Source organism: Lagenorhynchus albirostris, chromosome 9 (assembly GCF_949774975.1).
Source record: "Lagenorhynchus albirostris chromosome 9, mLagAlb1.1, whole genome shotgun sequence".
Classification (NCBI taxonomy): domain Eukaryota; kingdom Metazoa; phylum Chordata; class Mammalia; order Artiodactyla; family Delphinidae; genus Lagenorhynchus; species Lagenorhynchus albirostris.
In genome coordinates this window covers 87049490-87064813 of record NC_083103.1, presented here as the reverse complement: position 1 = coordinate 87064813, position 15324 = coordinate 87049490, and the positions used below count along the sequence as shown (strand labels likewise).

The following is a 15324-nucleotide window of genomic DNA, read 5'->3' as shown; positions in this document are numbered from 1 at the left end:
AGAGAATTCAACATTTAGTTCATCCAACTGATTAAAAAAAGAATTGAAGTGGAAAGCACCTTGCACGTTAGCAGGTAAAGTTGCTACAGTTTTGTGTTATTATTGAAACATGAAAGAAAAATGAAGTGTAGGCATTTGGGTCTCATCTTCACTTATGATCTCCATTCATTTACTCTTTGGCAGAATAGTTTTTTTGCCTCTGATACTGAATATAGCTGCAGAGGAGACAGCTTAGAAAACCAAAGATCTAATTGCTCTCTAGTGCTTAAACCTTGGCAAATGGTACAAAATCAAGAAAATCATTTCTAAAAGATTAATGCAGTTGATTTTTTCCCTAATGTTTAGTTTGTCAATTTAGAAGATTACCTTTTAAAAATTACTCAGTTTCAGAATGGCATCCAGTGTTTATGAGGTAATCTCAATATAGACATCAAGCACTTGGGCATTCTGAAAAACCACTGTGGATTACAATTTTTAAGCTAACAAAGAAACCTACACTGTTTTAAACCTATTTTCTGTTTCCTGTGAGGCAAACGATCATAGTTTTCCCTGTCACTGAACAACTGGGAAATTTGTTGGTGCTGGTACAATATAAGTATAGCCTTAGTCTGTCCTGACAAGTTTGTAGTATTGTACATTTAGAAAGGAATCGATAGTCTCCTTCTATTTCCATGTATTGTATTTCACACAGTTGTTATAAACAAAATCCAAGTCTTTATTGCCTGAAAACAGATTCTTTGATAGATATGTGAAGTTTTTTGAAGTCACCATTGGTTCTTTGTTTTGCTATACTTTTGAGCAAAAGAAAGAGATATGTATTTTGAATGAATTAATACCTAGGCTCCCATTATATTGACAACTCTTAAGACTTTTTATTACTTACAAGAGAAATGAATCCTACAAATTCTAAATTCATTTTGTATATAATGTTTATTTTCTAGCATATCCAGGGTGAATCTTTGGTAGACACTTAACATGAGAATATCAGAAGTAGAAGGAACCTAAGAGACTATGTAGTCCAAATTTTCTCATTTTCTAGATACAGAAATGGAGGCCCAGAGGGGTGTCTGAATTGCCTTAGGCTGCATGTCTCATTAGTAGTGGTGTAAGTCTCAGTACAAACAATAGGACCTCAAATAAAAATAATATTTTGCCTGTAGTTTGATTGCATTCTCTGAATATGAGTCTACTAGATGATGTAGATACACTCAGCATTTGACTTCTCACACATCTGCCAATTTTATAACTAAGAAAACACAATCTAATTACTATATACAAATATATATAAATGGTACACTACATTAGGTCTCCCTGAAAAACTCCTATTTTAAAAGAACCTTTACAGAAGAAAATTTGTCACTCTTCTTTAATTATCCATTCTCATGTTTAACAGCCGTCAGTCTCAGAAGGATTTCCTTGTATGGGAAGGTTTCAAATTTGGAGTCCATGGATCCCTCAAGAATCCTTGTTGGGTGTTTCTGAACCCCTTGAAATTATGTTCATAATTTCATTCACAGCTTTTATAAATATCTTGAAGGATTAACCTGGATTCTCAGTCTATAGTATAGCTGCATTTCTTTTCGCCTTATCTTCTTTGGAAGACCCTTGCTATCCTCTGTATAATAACTGCATTACTTTGGAGATTTACTGTTTCCAAATGAAGAATTTAAGATCATTTTAACTTGTCTTAGGGTTCTTTCTTTTTTTCACATTTTAAAATCATTTTTATGGCTGTTTTTGAGCCCTTTCCAAATTCTTTGTAAACCCGAAAACCAGGGAGCTCAGAATTAGAAATCATATGTTAATGAAGATCTTGTTTAGGCACTTGGATCTGCTGAAAGTGGTGTCAGAGGATTAGGAGCAGCAGAAGTAAGACTGCTGAGACAGGTCCAGCAATGTGGCCCCTGCTCAGGTAGGCTAGGCAGACCCTCAAGGTCAAAACAGATCGAGGGTAAGGGGCCCAGGTCAAGCTTAAAGGATTGGGAGCATTTCAAAGTTCAAAGCGTAGTAAATAGATCCTGAGTAAAGGGATTCAGGATAAGGAGTAGGAATCAAACCTAGACCTGAAGGTGAAACAGAATCCTGCAGAAAATCTGCATAGGAACAAACTGCCACCTTTCTAAGTAAAATCAACCTAATCTTTCAGAATTGAGACTCTTCATATGGGGACAGGCCGCTGGACTTTGCAATACAAATACTTGTCTCCTAGATTTCCCTTCACCCTGCAACCTCTACATTCACACTGGCCTCAGGATGTTAGATTCCTGAGAGTTGGGTTCCCAGGAGATGTGACTAATGGAAAACAGTAGGATAGGGCTTAAGAGCTATAATATATAAAGTAGTTTATCAAAATCACTGGGGTTCGGAGGGATTAGAGATTCTTCTGGGAATCTGATGAAAACTGTGGGCTTTCTCTTCAGAAGGAAGGCACCAAATACTATCATGTAAAAAATTTTATACAATTTAACCTGCCCTGAAACTGATTCATGGTTAATAACTCCTGATTGAGAAGTATGGTGTTCTATATTTCTTACCCATTTGTTTCCTGTTCTTTATTAATGTTTTACGTAATTGTTTCTGTTGCTGTCTGAGGTATACTGAGGAGGTTTGGGCATTTAGTTTTCATGTGTGAGCCAAAAGATTAATGGAGGAAACAGCAACACTGAGGCCATGGCACTGAATATGAGTCTACTAGATGACATAGATACACTCAGCATTTGACTTCTCACACATCTGCCAACAATAATGGGAGAGATCCATGGGGGCATGGTGAAACTGGGGGAAAAGAATTGTGCCAAAGTCTAGTATCCCCTTCTCACTAGATGATTTTTCTTCTCTTCCTTAGGATGATCTAGGTTTTATTAAGAAGCAATTCCTTTATGAATCATGTAATGAGAAACTGATACTGAGCCACTTGGTTTTATGTGGGGTTTTTTTAGAGCATCCAGTCCCAAGCATGGCTGGCTTAGGCCCTCAGGCAGTGGGTGAGACTTCTGGCCAGGAAAGGGTGAGAGAGTAGAGCAGGAAGAATGCTTTGGTGACACAACCTGAACTTCACTCATGGCTATTTGTGACTGTATTGTAAATTTTCACATTTATATCCAGTGGCAGTTCCTCTGACTCTATCTAGAGGTGTTAAATCTGTAAGATTGAAAATTTAGAGAGTAATTGTCGGGGTAATTCAAGTTGAATAAAACCTCACCACAAATTTTAGGTCCTGTAGAACAAAGTACCTGAATTATCCAATTAATTCTATATTTATATACCACTTAGAAAAGGAAAAAAAATCTTTTTTTTCTTTAAAGTTACAGCAAAAAAAAAAAAACCTCCTTTGAAAACCAGATTCCCCAATGTGTAAATATTTAAATTTAAATGTCTATTAAATGTGTAAGAAATCTGGTCTCCATCTTGTGCTTTAACTACTTATCTTCTCCATTTACTTGATCTCTTCAAATTCTGTCTGTCCCTGAAGCCCAGTTTGGGGCCTACCCTACCAGTGAAATAGATCTAGTAGAACCTACTCTGATGACGTTTTAGAGTATAAATTAGATAATCCAGTCCTGCCTTTGGCATAGGGCCTGGCACATAATAAGCAGTAAAGCTGCAGTTGATGATAATGGTTATGAGCTGTTTTCCCAAATACTCTAGTCACCATTTAACCACCTTGTTCTCTGACCATAAAAAATACTTACTGCCTGTACCACTTTTTGACGCTTACTATCTTAGTTTAGATGTTATTATTTATTTCCAGAATAAGATTGCAAACTCCTTGATAGGTAAGGATAGGCAATACAAAACTTGCTGAGTTGGATTGAAAATAGGCATTTACTTGCTTTACAAGCCATGTGGTCTTCATTGTGATCTTTTTTCCTCTACAGAAAATGAAAACACTAGCAGAAAGGAGGAGGAGTGCTCCATCTCTTATCCTGGATAAAGCTCTGCAAAAACGACCTAGTACCAAGTAAGTGAAAAGCTTTGTGTTAAACATTTGGTATGTGCTTCATTTCTTTAATCTGTAGGGTTTGTTTGCTTTTTATCAAGACCAGAATTCTCTGTTAAATAATAGAAAATATGACTTCTGAGTTTATTTAATAAGGCCTATTCTTTATGTGACACTTAAAGCCTTTTAAGAGCTGGTGATCAATTGCTTTAAAACTGATTCAGAAGTGAATCTTACATCACATGGTACACAAACATGCATGTTCCACACATTGTTAAAGTTTATTTATGGAAACAATTAGAAATCAGTATACTAAAGATAAGTTATTTTAACCACTATACATGTTTGGTTATGCACAAACTTTTGCTTACTTTTTATCATAAGGTGATGCCTGTGTATGGGGAAAAGGCAAGTTTTTACCAATTTTAGGTATGAAGAAAGATAGCCAGATTAAGATTATTAAAAAATTGAGTGTTGGGCTTCCCTGCTGGCGCAGTGGTTGAGAGTCCACCTGCCGATGCAGGGGTCACGAGTTCGTGCCCTGGTCCGGGAAGATCCCACATGCCGTGGAGCGGCTGGGCCCGTGAGCCATGGCCGCTGAGCCTGCGCGTCCGGAGCCTGCGCTCCGCAATGGGAGAGGCCACGACAGTGAGAGGCCCGTGTACCGGGAAAAGAAAAAAAAAAAAAAATGAGTGTTGATTCCTTTTAGGCATTACTGGTTAGATTAATTAGTGATTAATTAGTGAAATTTAAAGTGGAAAAACAGGCTGTGGACATCTTAAGAGAGTCTTTCATAATACTTAGAAATTGAATGGCTATTCAATCATTAATTTATTCAATAATTTTTAATGGCATTTTAACTCAGAGGCATTTTATGTTCAAAGGAAACCTGTGATGATTTTCCTCTAATATGTGAATCCTTTCATGTAAAGTGAAGTCCTTATCACTTTTTAAAAAGTGAGGATATATCTGATATTTCTATGAATGGTGTGCTAATTTAACATAAAATCTATGTGAAGGCATGGAATTTTTTTTCAGTGTCCAAAATAAATTATATAGCCAAATCCCAAAGAGTGAAACTTTCAAAATACTTAAGTCCCTCCCCTCTTAGTACTCAGCAAGTTCTCAGACTCAAGCAGCTCCCCCAGCTGCCCACAAATGACACACGCTTTAGTCATTGGGTTGATCAGAAAATGTAAATTACTTTTAATAGATGCCTAATCAAAATTTAATTAGGAAGATATTCTTCTGCCAAATGAATAATACAGTAATATACTTCAGTGCCATATATAAATGACTTTTAGATTGTTTACATTAGTATATCTTTGCATTCATGTGGATGAGAAAAGAATGGTTATATCTTCACAGTTTGACCTTGCTTACCTAGAAAACTCAGGAGAAATTATTTTTTAGGGGAGATAGACAGAGGAGGCAGAATTGTCTTTAATTCTACTGTATATGTAAAAATAGCTTTATTATTCACTTTTTTAAAAACAGGTAAACAGTTTTAGGTAAAATTTTTTATTGGAAGTTCCTGGGATGAACATGTGTTAAGCTTTTTAATTAAAAGTAGCCCTTGGGGAGGGGGAAGGGTAAGCTGTGACAAAGTGAGAGAGTGGCATGGACATATATACACTACCAAACGTAAAATAGATAGCTAGTGGGAAGCAGCTGCATAACACAGGGAGATCAGCTCGGTGCTTTGTGACCTCCTAGATGGGTGGGATAGGGAGGGAGGGAGACGCCAGAGGGAAGAGATATGGGAACATATGTATATGTATAACTTTGTTATAAAGCAGAAAGTAACACATCATTGTAAAGCAATTATACTCCAATAAAGATGTAAAAAAAAAAAAAAACAAAAATGTAGCCCTTATTCGTATCAGAGAAGCTTTAGCCCCAAATCAGGGGTCAAATAGTGGCCCACTTACCCGCTAACCCAGGGTGAGGATTTACAACAGTATGCATGTAGGTACTGAAAGTTCATATAGACCATTGGTTCTCAACAGGGTGGTACTAACCTCCAGGGGGCATTCTGGAATTTTGTGAAGCAAAATGATTTAGGGAGCAGTCTCCAGAGATACTAGACATCACATAATGCACAGGACATCCAACACAACAGTTTTGTGGCCCCTGCATAGTTTTTGAATGTACCATGTATGGAATACTTGTGAAGAGGGGGAAAAAAAATTTATATAATTATCTATGCCTATAACTATGTTTTATATACAAAGTATTTTATATCCTTTTATGTAGATATAATAAACACTAAAGTTTCCAGAAATGTAGGTACCTTGCATACCAAGAGATAATTGCACTTTGTATTGTTTGGAATCATTTCAGAAAATCACTTGGCTTTACTTCACTTTCTCGTACTTGTTGCATGGAATAGTTTCTTATCATCCTACTTATCTTAAATCTAAATATATTCATTATAAGTAGGTGTAAACATATCTGACTACTTCATTGTCTTTTAATATAGTCATGAATGAGCATATACATATTGAAATACATAATTTATTATTAATTACTTTCATTTCCCTTTATGTTACTATCAGGGTATTTTATTGACACTTTTGAAATTCTGTTAAATATCTGTGAATTTTGTTTCAAGATAGAAAAGGAGGAATTGGAATAAATGTATATGAATTTGTCCTTTATATAACAAAGGGACATTGGATCTAGGATTGAGAATGACTGATAGAGATTAAGTGCCAGGTTAGGGAAAAGCTAACACTTACCTGACTTACTGGGGTTGTTTTGAGTTAGAGAACCAATATGATAATATACAACCATGTCCTTCCCCACTCCTGCCTCCCCATCACCTCTGCAATAATTGGTGCTTACATTAGAGTCAGTTCCCAAATTCCTGCCTCAGAAATAGGGAAATATGATGGTTTTTTGGCAAAATAAAAAAGGATATTTAAGTTGAAGATGGATATGTTTTAATCTTCAGTTTATTTCCTGTGAGTTTCTCCAGGTCAGTAGTGTGAGTGCATAGTGCAGGGGAACAGGACCTTCACCTATCTTTTAGAAATAATGCTTTTATGCTATGTAGTATTGGGTGGTTAACGTGTGTACCAAAAAACCCAAAAAGCTATTGGGTGTTGAATGTGTACAAAATAGTTGTAAGCAGTGTAATCTCAGGATTGGAATGAACCTTAAAGGTCATCTAGTCTGGTGGTTTCCGAAGCTTTTAAAGTCAGTATTCTGCAGAGGGACCCAGGCATCTACATATTTTTCAAAAACTCTTCATAGTTGATTCTGATACACTCTTGGTAGAGAACCACTATGACAGGCTGCTACAAAAGAATCCTTTTATAAAAGAATGCTTTTAAAAAGGGAATACTGAACCAAAATTTTAAGGAAGTACAGGATTATAATATGTATTTCTTATAAAACAGTGTGGACATTATAAAACCAAAAGCAAAGTCCCCTCTCCATCCCCAAGGGTAACCATGATTAATCATTTGTATGTCCTTCTAAACCTTGTCTATGCAAGTGTGATTAGAATTTTTATTTGCTTTCTGTAATGTTTAAATTCTCACTTTAATATAGATAAATTAGTTCTTTGCATTTTCAAGTCTTGCAGTTTTTTTAAAACATTAGAGATCAAATCCTATTACAACCACCATTCAAGAAAGTCTTTGAATTTTGACCATCTTTATATACTGTACACTCCTGAAAAGTTATATCAACCAGTTAATGAACTTGCTATTTTAAAGAAACTTTGTAGTGAATTGTTTTATAAAGTAAATCACTTCTTTTTTCAAAGTTGTTTAAAATAACTCAAATTTTCATAATTTGAATTTTGCTTTTCCATAATTTATACCCAGGAAACAAGGAAAATTTCTGAAGTCTAAGCTGAGCACACCTATCTGAAGTAGAGCTTTATGCAACAAAATTCGAGTACCTAAAAAGAATCTTACTATCTCTTTGCACGTAATATCATGGGAGCTAACCTATAAAAGATTTGTACACAGTGTGTGGACAGACAGCAAAGGAATTGAGTGTTTTATTTATTAGCATTGCATATTCCTTGAGTTAAATAAAGCCATCATAGCATTTCATATTTCTTGAGTTAAACCTATATTTGATTTTGGCTTTGCAGTAGAACGTTATTTCTACTGTTGTCCCCTAGTTAAAGTGTAATTTAGTAATTAATGACTTGTAGGTGATAAAGCTTTTGTCCAAAGTTTAGCAAACATCCACAGAGGATTTAATGGAATCCTTTCACTTAACAGCTGTTGCATCTCAATTTTTATTGAATTTAATTAACAAGAGTTAGGTTTAAAAGAGGAGGAAATAGGTTAAGTGGTGACTTAAATGTGTTTGTGTGTTAAACACAGTTTTATCTCCAAAATTCTTTGTTTAACCCATCGAGTTCATAAGGAAGGGGCAATTTAGAGATTTTAACTTTTTGGGGGGTTATCTGGACACCATTGATCAGCTGGAGGTGATTCCTCTAAGTAATTATTGTATTAGCTGGTATAGCAGATGACACGTATCTTTCACACTAAGAAGGTTAGTGGTTTTCCAACATGGCTGCACTCAGCTGTTTTTACTCTCAAACACAATAGTGTTCAGTACTGTGTTTAAGGATGACCTCACCTCATGTAATAGCCATCCTCCTGGTAAGACTCTGGGCACCTATATTAGAGGGCTTAGTTTCCTTAAAAGTAAAATGAGAGTATTGAAGTTATTATCTGTTAAACCCTTCTACTTCTAGTTCTATTGCTATATAATTATGATTTGTTGAAATTCAATACTTCCTACACTTACTCTGAATTCTAAATCATTCTTAATTACTTGCAGTTTCCTAAACACAGTATACTGTTTAACATTGTCTCAAATGTCACTTTCTTCAGGAACTCCTAAGCCTTTGTAAATAACATTCGTGCCCCTATAGCACCTTGTATTATCTTGAACCACAGCACTCATCCCACTGCACTGGCATTACAGTTTATGTCATGTTCCCTTTAATGTCCCTGACATTTGTTAATAAAATAATGCCTTATAAATAATATCTGGTGTTCAATTATTATTTGTTGGATGAATCGGTGAATGAGCAAGTGACTCCAGTTCCAAACTACAATAGGAATTTAATAAGTTAGCACAGTAGTTCCTGACTCTCCTGCCCTCCTTTGAGTAGCCAATACGTAAAAGACCTTCCTTGTTCATTGGTATTATTTGTGAAATTCTGGCTAGGGAAAAAGGAAGATTACTTTTAACGAAATGATTCTGACTTATTGTGAGGAAGTTATTTCATGCAGCAGAATACCACAAGAACTCATGTATGTGGTCTGTAAATACCACATATAGTGGCATTCTTGTGGTACTTCTTCATCGTTTACTTAGGGATAAATTCAAGTCATAAAAACTTTTCTTCCAGAAATTCACTTGTTTTGATGTGGTATTCAGCCCACCTTGTAGAAAAATACACAAAAATATACCCATTTTTGTTTTAAGTTACAATGTTAGCACTTTCAAGTTAGTATTCACGCATCTCCATCCTTACTTCCAAATCAATTTATTGTGTGTGTGCTGCTTGAAAGACTTTGTAGTAGGTACTTTACGTATATTACGTTTTAAACCTCTGCTTATTGCTGCTGAGAGGAGAGAAAGGCAATGCCAAGGAAGTGTTGTGGTGCAGCAGGAAGTGCTTGGGCTTTGGCTGCATTCAAATGCTGGCTCTCCATCCTGATTTTCTGTGTGACCTCAGATAAATTACCTAATCTCTGAGTCTCAGGGTCTTCCTCTGTAAAATATGAATCTAATGCTTTCATAGAATATGAAATGAGAAAATAAGTGAGGATGTTTAAAAGCTTGACTTAGTTATTTTTAGTTGCCTCTTTCCTTCCCTTAGATACATTTCATTTTCAAGCTTTAAACCTCCTGAATTATCCAGTACCATTTGTTAATGAAAAGCACCTACTTTATTACCACAGCATTGTATGACTAGAAACAAATCATTGAGGCTGGATCATTATATAGTAGAAATGGAGTCAAAGACTTGCCCTAGGTCACACAACTGATTAACATTAGAGATAGGAATGGAAATCCATGTCTCTGATCTTGATGGAATATTCTTTGCATTACACAAACATATGAATATGATATAGTATCTAAGAGCATGGATTCTGGAGCCAAACTGCTAGGTTTGAATCCCAATACTGCCCCTTACCAGTCATGTGATCTTGGGTAGGTTTTTAAACCAGGGATAATAATAAACCCTACCTCATAATGTTGTAAGAAAGACTAAATGGGTATTATATATGTAAAGCTTTCAATGTAGTCTCTAGCGCATGTTTGAAGGCTATGTTGTCATTGTAGTGGTAATAGTAGTATATTTGAAGGCTATGTTGTCATTGTAGTGGTAATAGTAGTAGTTGAAGGCTATGTTGTCATTGTAGTGGTAATAGTAGTAGTAGTCGTAGTAGTAGTAGTAGTGGAAGCATTAATAAAGAAATAGAAGTTCATATTATCCTGGTAAAGAGACTCTTTGAGGACCATAATAGATGGAAAATTTTAAAAGATGAAAGATGCAATCTGGAAGCCAGCTAGACTCTAGTATTAAATTCATTTTAGCAAGATAATTATATATCTAGGCCTGGCCTGAAGCAAGATTAGCTCAGAATATTTGGGATTTATTCCTGGTAGACCCTGACAATTCTTGAGGTCTCCCTAGGCAGAAATTCAAAGTACACCTAGGATGATTCTGGGAAATAAGGGCTTGAGACATGGAGGATTGACCTGCTTTGCTTGGCCACTTGAGATGAAGGGGCTCCAGGAGCGTCATATGTGCCAAAGCTATGAATCAAGATTAGACACATATAGAATTAGCTAGTTTGGGGTAAGGATACTAGGGTGAGAGAGCCAAAGCAGAAGCCATTCGAGACTAGGAAAGCAGCTGTTTGCTAACTGACTTCTTCCTTTTGGTCAGTTCACTCCTGTTATGTATGACTCTACACACACACACACAGACACTCACTCACTCATATACATGCTAACATCGTCCTAGTCAGAATGTCCCACATTGTGTTCTGCAAATTCCTCATCATTCCATCTCCTTTTTCTCTGTCATGTTAGCATCTAACATCTAATGAGTCTAAAGTGGATGATAACTTGCCATACTTTCAAATGCAAGGAGAACATTTATGCTCTGGAGTAGTTTACTGAGGATTGTGGTCAAATCTACTTTCATAAGAGAATGAAAACCTGCTTCTACCTGTGATAAGTGTAAACTTGACAGATATGGTCATTGAAATGAACTGAATGATCTCATAAAGGCCATCCTCAGGCTGAGACTCTAGTTATGGTAACTGATAGAATTTAAAGGAAAAGCCAATTTAAAAGGGAAGTTACTAGACTTTCCTTTGGAATTCTATAAACCTTTTGTACCTAGATACAATTTTTTGATAGAAGACTTTTAAATAAAATTTTAAATTTTAGAGGAATTTTTAAAAAAATCTTTAAAACCTTTTCAAAATTACAATATACTGTTATATTACCTTAGATAAAAACCTGTATTCAGGTTTTTTTAAAAGAAAAAAACACTACTCATTGTGCTGCCTTGCATTACATGCCAGTTGGCTGTAAATAAGGCCTATTCCTACAGTTTTGGACAATGTGTTCTGAGGTTTTAGGACCTGTAGATGATTCAAGGTATGTGATGAACAGAACACCAAGTAGAAATTTAATACACGAAGATTACCAGCAGTCTACAGGGTCCCGTCTTTCCTTGCAAGGAACATTTTCCAAAGTAAAAATCAGATGTAGGGCTTCCCTGGTGGCGCAATGGTTGAGAGTCCGCCTGCCGATGCAGGGGACGCGGGTTCGTGTCCCATTCCGGGAAGATCCCACATGCCGCGGAGCGGCTAGGCCCGTGAGCCATGGCCGCTGAGCCTGCGCATCCGGAGCCTGCGCTCCGCAATGGGAGAGGCCACAATAGTGAGAGGCCCGCGTACCGCAAAAAAAAAAAAAAAAAAAAAAAAAAAAATCAGATGTAAAGGAAAAAGATGGCAGCAATTGCTTTGTAAAGTGGCGAAGTTGGCAAATTTTTACCAAAATGGAATTCATTGCTTTGTTAAGCAAAAGGTTTCCCAGGCCCACATATCACTTTATTCTCTTCAAACTACTTTTCGTATTCTTTAAACATGATCAAATACATCTGTTCCTGGTGTAGTATGCTATTTTCCTATCGTATGATTCTGGGAGGAAATCTTTAGAAGGTGTAAGTCTCTCTACATTCTAGTGAGCTTTGACAGGGTCAAATTAATTTATTTCTGCACTTGCAGAACAGTACATCCATTTAATTTCTTTATTCCAACTATAACCTAATTTGTTAATTGCAGTTATGATTCAGTTTTATCTTTCATTGTGGCACCAGAAAAGCACTGTCTCATTAGTGAATGTTTATTCACTTTTCCTCACCCCTCGCCACGGGGTTAGCAGGCTGTCCTAAGACACCCTTACTATATTGGGCTAAATACTGCCTTACCCTGTACATCTTGAAAGATTTCTCAGAGGAGCTTTGGAATTTCATGATTGACTTTCCTTCAAAACCTTTAAAAAAGCAGAAGAATAATTGTTAGTATTATTGAGAACCTCCATACTATTATGGTTAAGAAAGTATGGACTATGGAGCCATTCTTCTTGGGTTTGAATCTGGCCCTCCTTATTACCAAGCATGAGAACTTTGTCAAGTTTCATAACCTCTTCAGGCCTCACTTTTCTCATCTGTAAAATGGGGATAACCTCATAGGGGATTAAAGGAGTTGAAATTGTAATATATCTGGCACATTTTAAGCATTATATAAGTTTTTTGTTAAATAAAATTATTAAAAATATATAAATCCTTGTGCTGCCATGTCACATAATGTCTAATTCTCTCAGTGTTCCAGGTATAGGTTTTTCTTCTACTTGACTACCTGCATTATGAGTGAAGGGACCATGTTTTCTGCTCTTATATCTGCATATTTAGTGCTAGGTATTGAACAGATATTCTATAAATATTAGCTGAGCTGAATGAGTGATTCTTCCCCTAGCTAAGTAAGTCAACTCTCAGTTGGAGTAGAAAGAAGGATAAGAGTCCACTGCTGCCTGAGAAAGTGACACAGCCAGCGTCAAAAAGCTACACAAAGAAATGCCAATTCTGGAATGACCAGCAGTTTAATGTTTGTTGGTTTAATGCTCACATGTTTAACGTCTCAGCTGTATAATGAGTCACTGCCATTGATTCTCTGATGCATAGCTCCTGGTGTAATGAGAAGACACAGGGAATGGATTCTAGTTTCTGCTCTATCACTAATGACCCTGGTGGAGTCATCTAGCCTTTCTTCAACCAGGACTCTTTCCTTACCTGTCAGTGGTGGGAGGAGGGGGAGGGTGCAGTTGACTAAATCCTTTATATATTTTCTCCACCAGCCCCCAACTGTACAATTTTGTATTTCTTTAGGCTAACCATAACTCAGTCATAAGGAGAATGGAAAATGGTATGAATGCTTCTTACAAACCCTTGTATCACAACTCTTAAAACATCTCCAAGTGTGTGTCTGTCACCCTACTAAGAAATGAGTATCCTCCTTATCCTCTTTTAGTGCAGAGGTCAAGCATTTGCTTATGTGGGATCTTTGGTTAGTTTATTGTCATAATGTCATTTTGGTAGCCAGTCTCCATAATGGCCCCAATGATTCCTACCTCCTGGAATTCACATACTTGTCCAGTCCTCCCACACACATTGTATCTGAATTGATCTCTGTAACCAATAGGATATTGCAAAAATGGTGATTTATCACTTCTGAGATTAGGTTATAATAGACCAAGCTTCTGTCTCGATTGCTCTCACACTTTCTCCATCTCTGTAATCATTTTCTCTGGGGGAAGCAATGTCCTAAGTAGCCGTCTACAGAGAGGCCTATAATGGGAGGAGCTGAAGCCTCCAACCGACAGCCATGTGAATAACCTTGCAAGTAGATTTTCAAACCCCAGTCAAGTCTTCAGAGATTGCAGCCCTATCTTGACTGAAACCTCATAAGAAACCTGAGCCAGACGCACCCAGCTAAGCTACTCCCTGGTTCCTGACCCTTAGAAACTGTGTGGGATGATACATGTTTGTTGTTTTAAGTGGCTATGCTTTGGGGTAATTTGTTATGTAGCAAGTGATAACCAATACAGTCGTCTTCAAGTCATGAAACTAGCTTTCTAGAACACTTCTCCTATATATCTTTTATGTATTCTTACTGCTAGAAGTGGAAAGATGGAAACAGATACTGTTCCCATTTATAAATGAAAACGCTCATTCCCCAGATCATGCAATTTGTTGGAAAAGGGGCCAGTTGACAATCTTTCTTTAAACAGCTTTAATGAGATAGAGTTCATACCATTTAATTCACCCATTTAAAGTGTACAGTTCAGTGGGTTTTAGTATATTCACAGAGTTGTGCAGCCATCACAACTTCTAAAGCATTTTCATCCCTCCTAAAAGAAACCCCATAGCCATTAGCTGTCGTTCTTCATTCTCTCCCATGTCCCTTCTTTCCCTATCTCTAGCTTTAAGCAGCCACTGACTTCCTTTCTGTCTCTATAGCTTTGCCTCTTCTGGACATTTCATATAAATGCAGTTATGCACTATGTGGTCTTTTGTAATTGGTTTCTTTCAGTTAGCATGATATTTTCAGGATTCATCTATGTTGTAGTTTGTATCAATACTTCATTACTTTTCTTTGTTCTTAATATTTCATTATATGGATAGATACGACAGTTTTGTTTATTTGGTCATCAGTCGATGGACATTTGGGTTATTCTCACCTGTTAGCCATTATGAATAATGCTGCTGTGAACATTCATGTGCAAGTTTTTGTGTTTCATTTCTCTTGCATATATTCAGGAGTGGAATTGTTGCATCATATGGTAACTCTATGTTTAGCTTTTGGAGGAGCCAAATATTTTCCAAGGCAGCTGCACCATTCCTGCCAGCAATATATGATGGTTCTGACTTCTCCATATCCTTACCAATCCTTGTTATTTTCCATCTTTTTACCTATAGCCATCTTGGTGAGTGTGAAGAGGTATCGCTTGTGGTTTTCATTTTCATTTCCCTTATGACATTGAGCATCTTTCATGTGTTTGTTTTCCATTTGCATATCTTTTGGGTGGGAATTTTCCATTTAAAACTTAGAACATTTTTAATTGGGTTATTTGTCTCTTTATTAATGAGTTGTAAGAGTTCAGTATTCTTAATATTATGTGTGCATATGCAAAGCAAAATACAGGATTGTAGCATTAATTTGTAGCTTCCAAGGCTCCCAAAGCACTTGAGCCTGAAACATCTGGAAGATCAACCAAGTTTCAGTTGTCTACTTCATTTTGTATCTATATAACTT

At 36.5% G+C, this 15324-nt stretch overlaps 1 protein-coding gene across 1 annotated transcript in view; it reads left to right on the top strand.

Annotated features, from left to right (window-relative positions):
• ARHGAP20 (Rho GTPase activating protein 20) overlaps nt 1-15324 on the top strand; it is a 150448-nt gene that overhangs the window by 13621 nt on the left and 121503 nt on the right. Inside the window, exon 2 of the mRNA XM_060157943.1 lies at nt 3879-3961. Within this exon, the coding sequence (XP_060013926.1) occupies nt 3879-3961 (83 nt within the window). The remainder of the gene's footprint in view (nt 1-3878; nt 3962-15324) is intronic.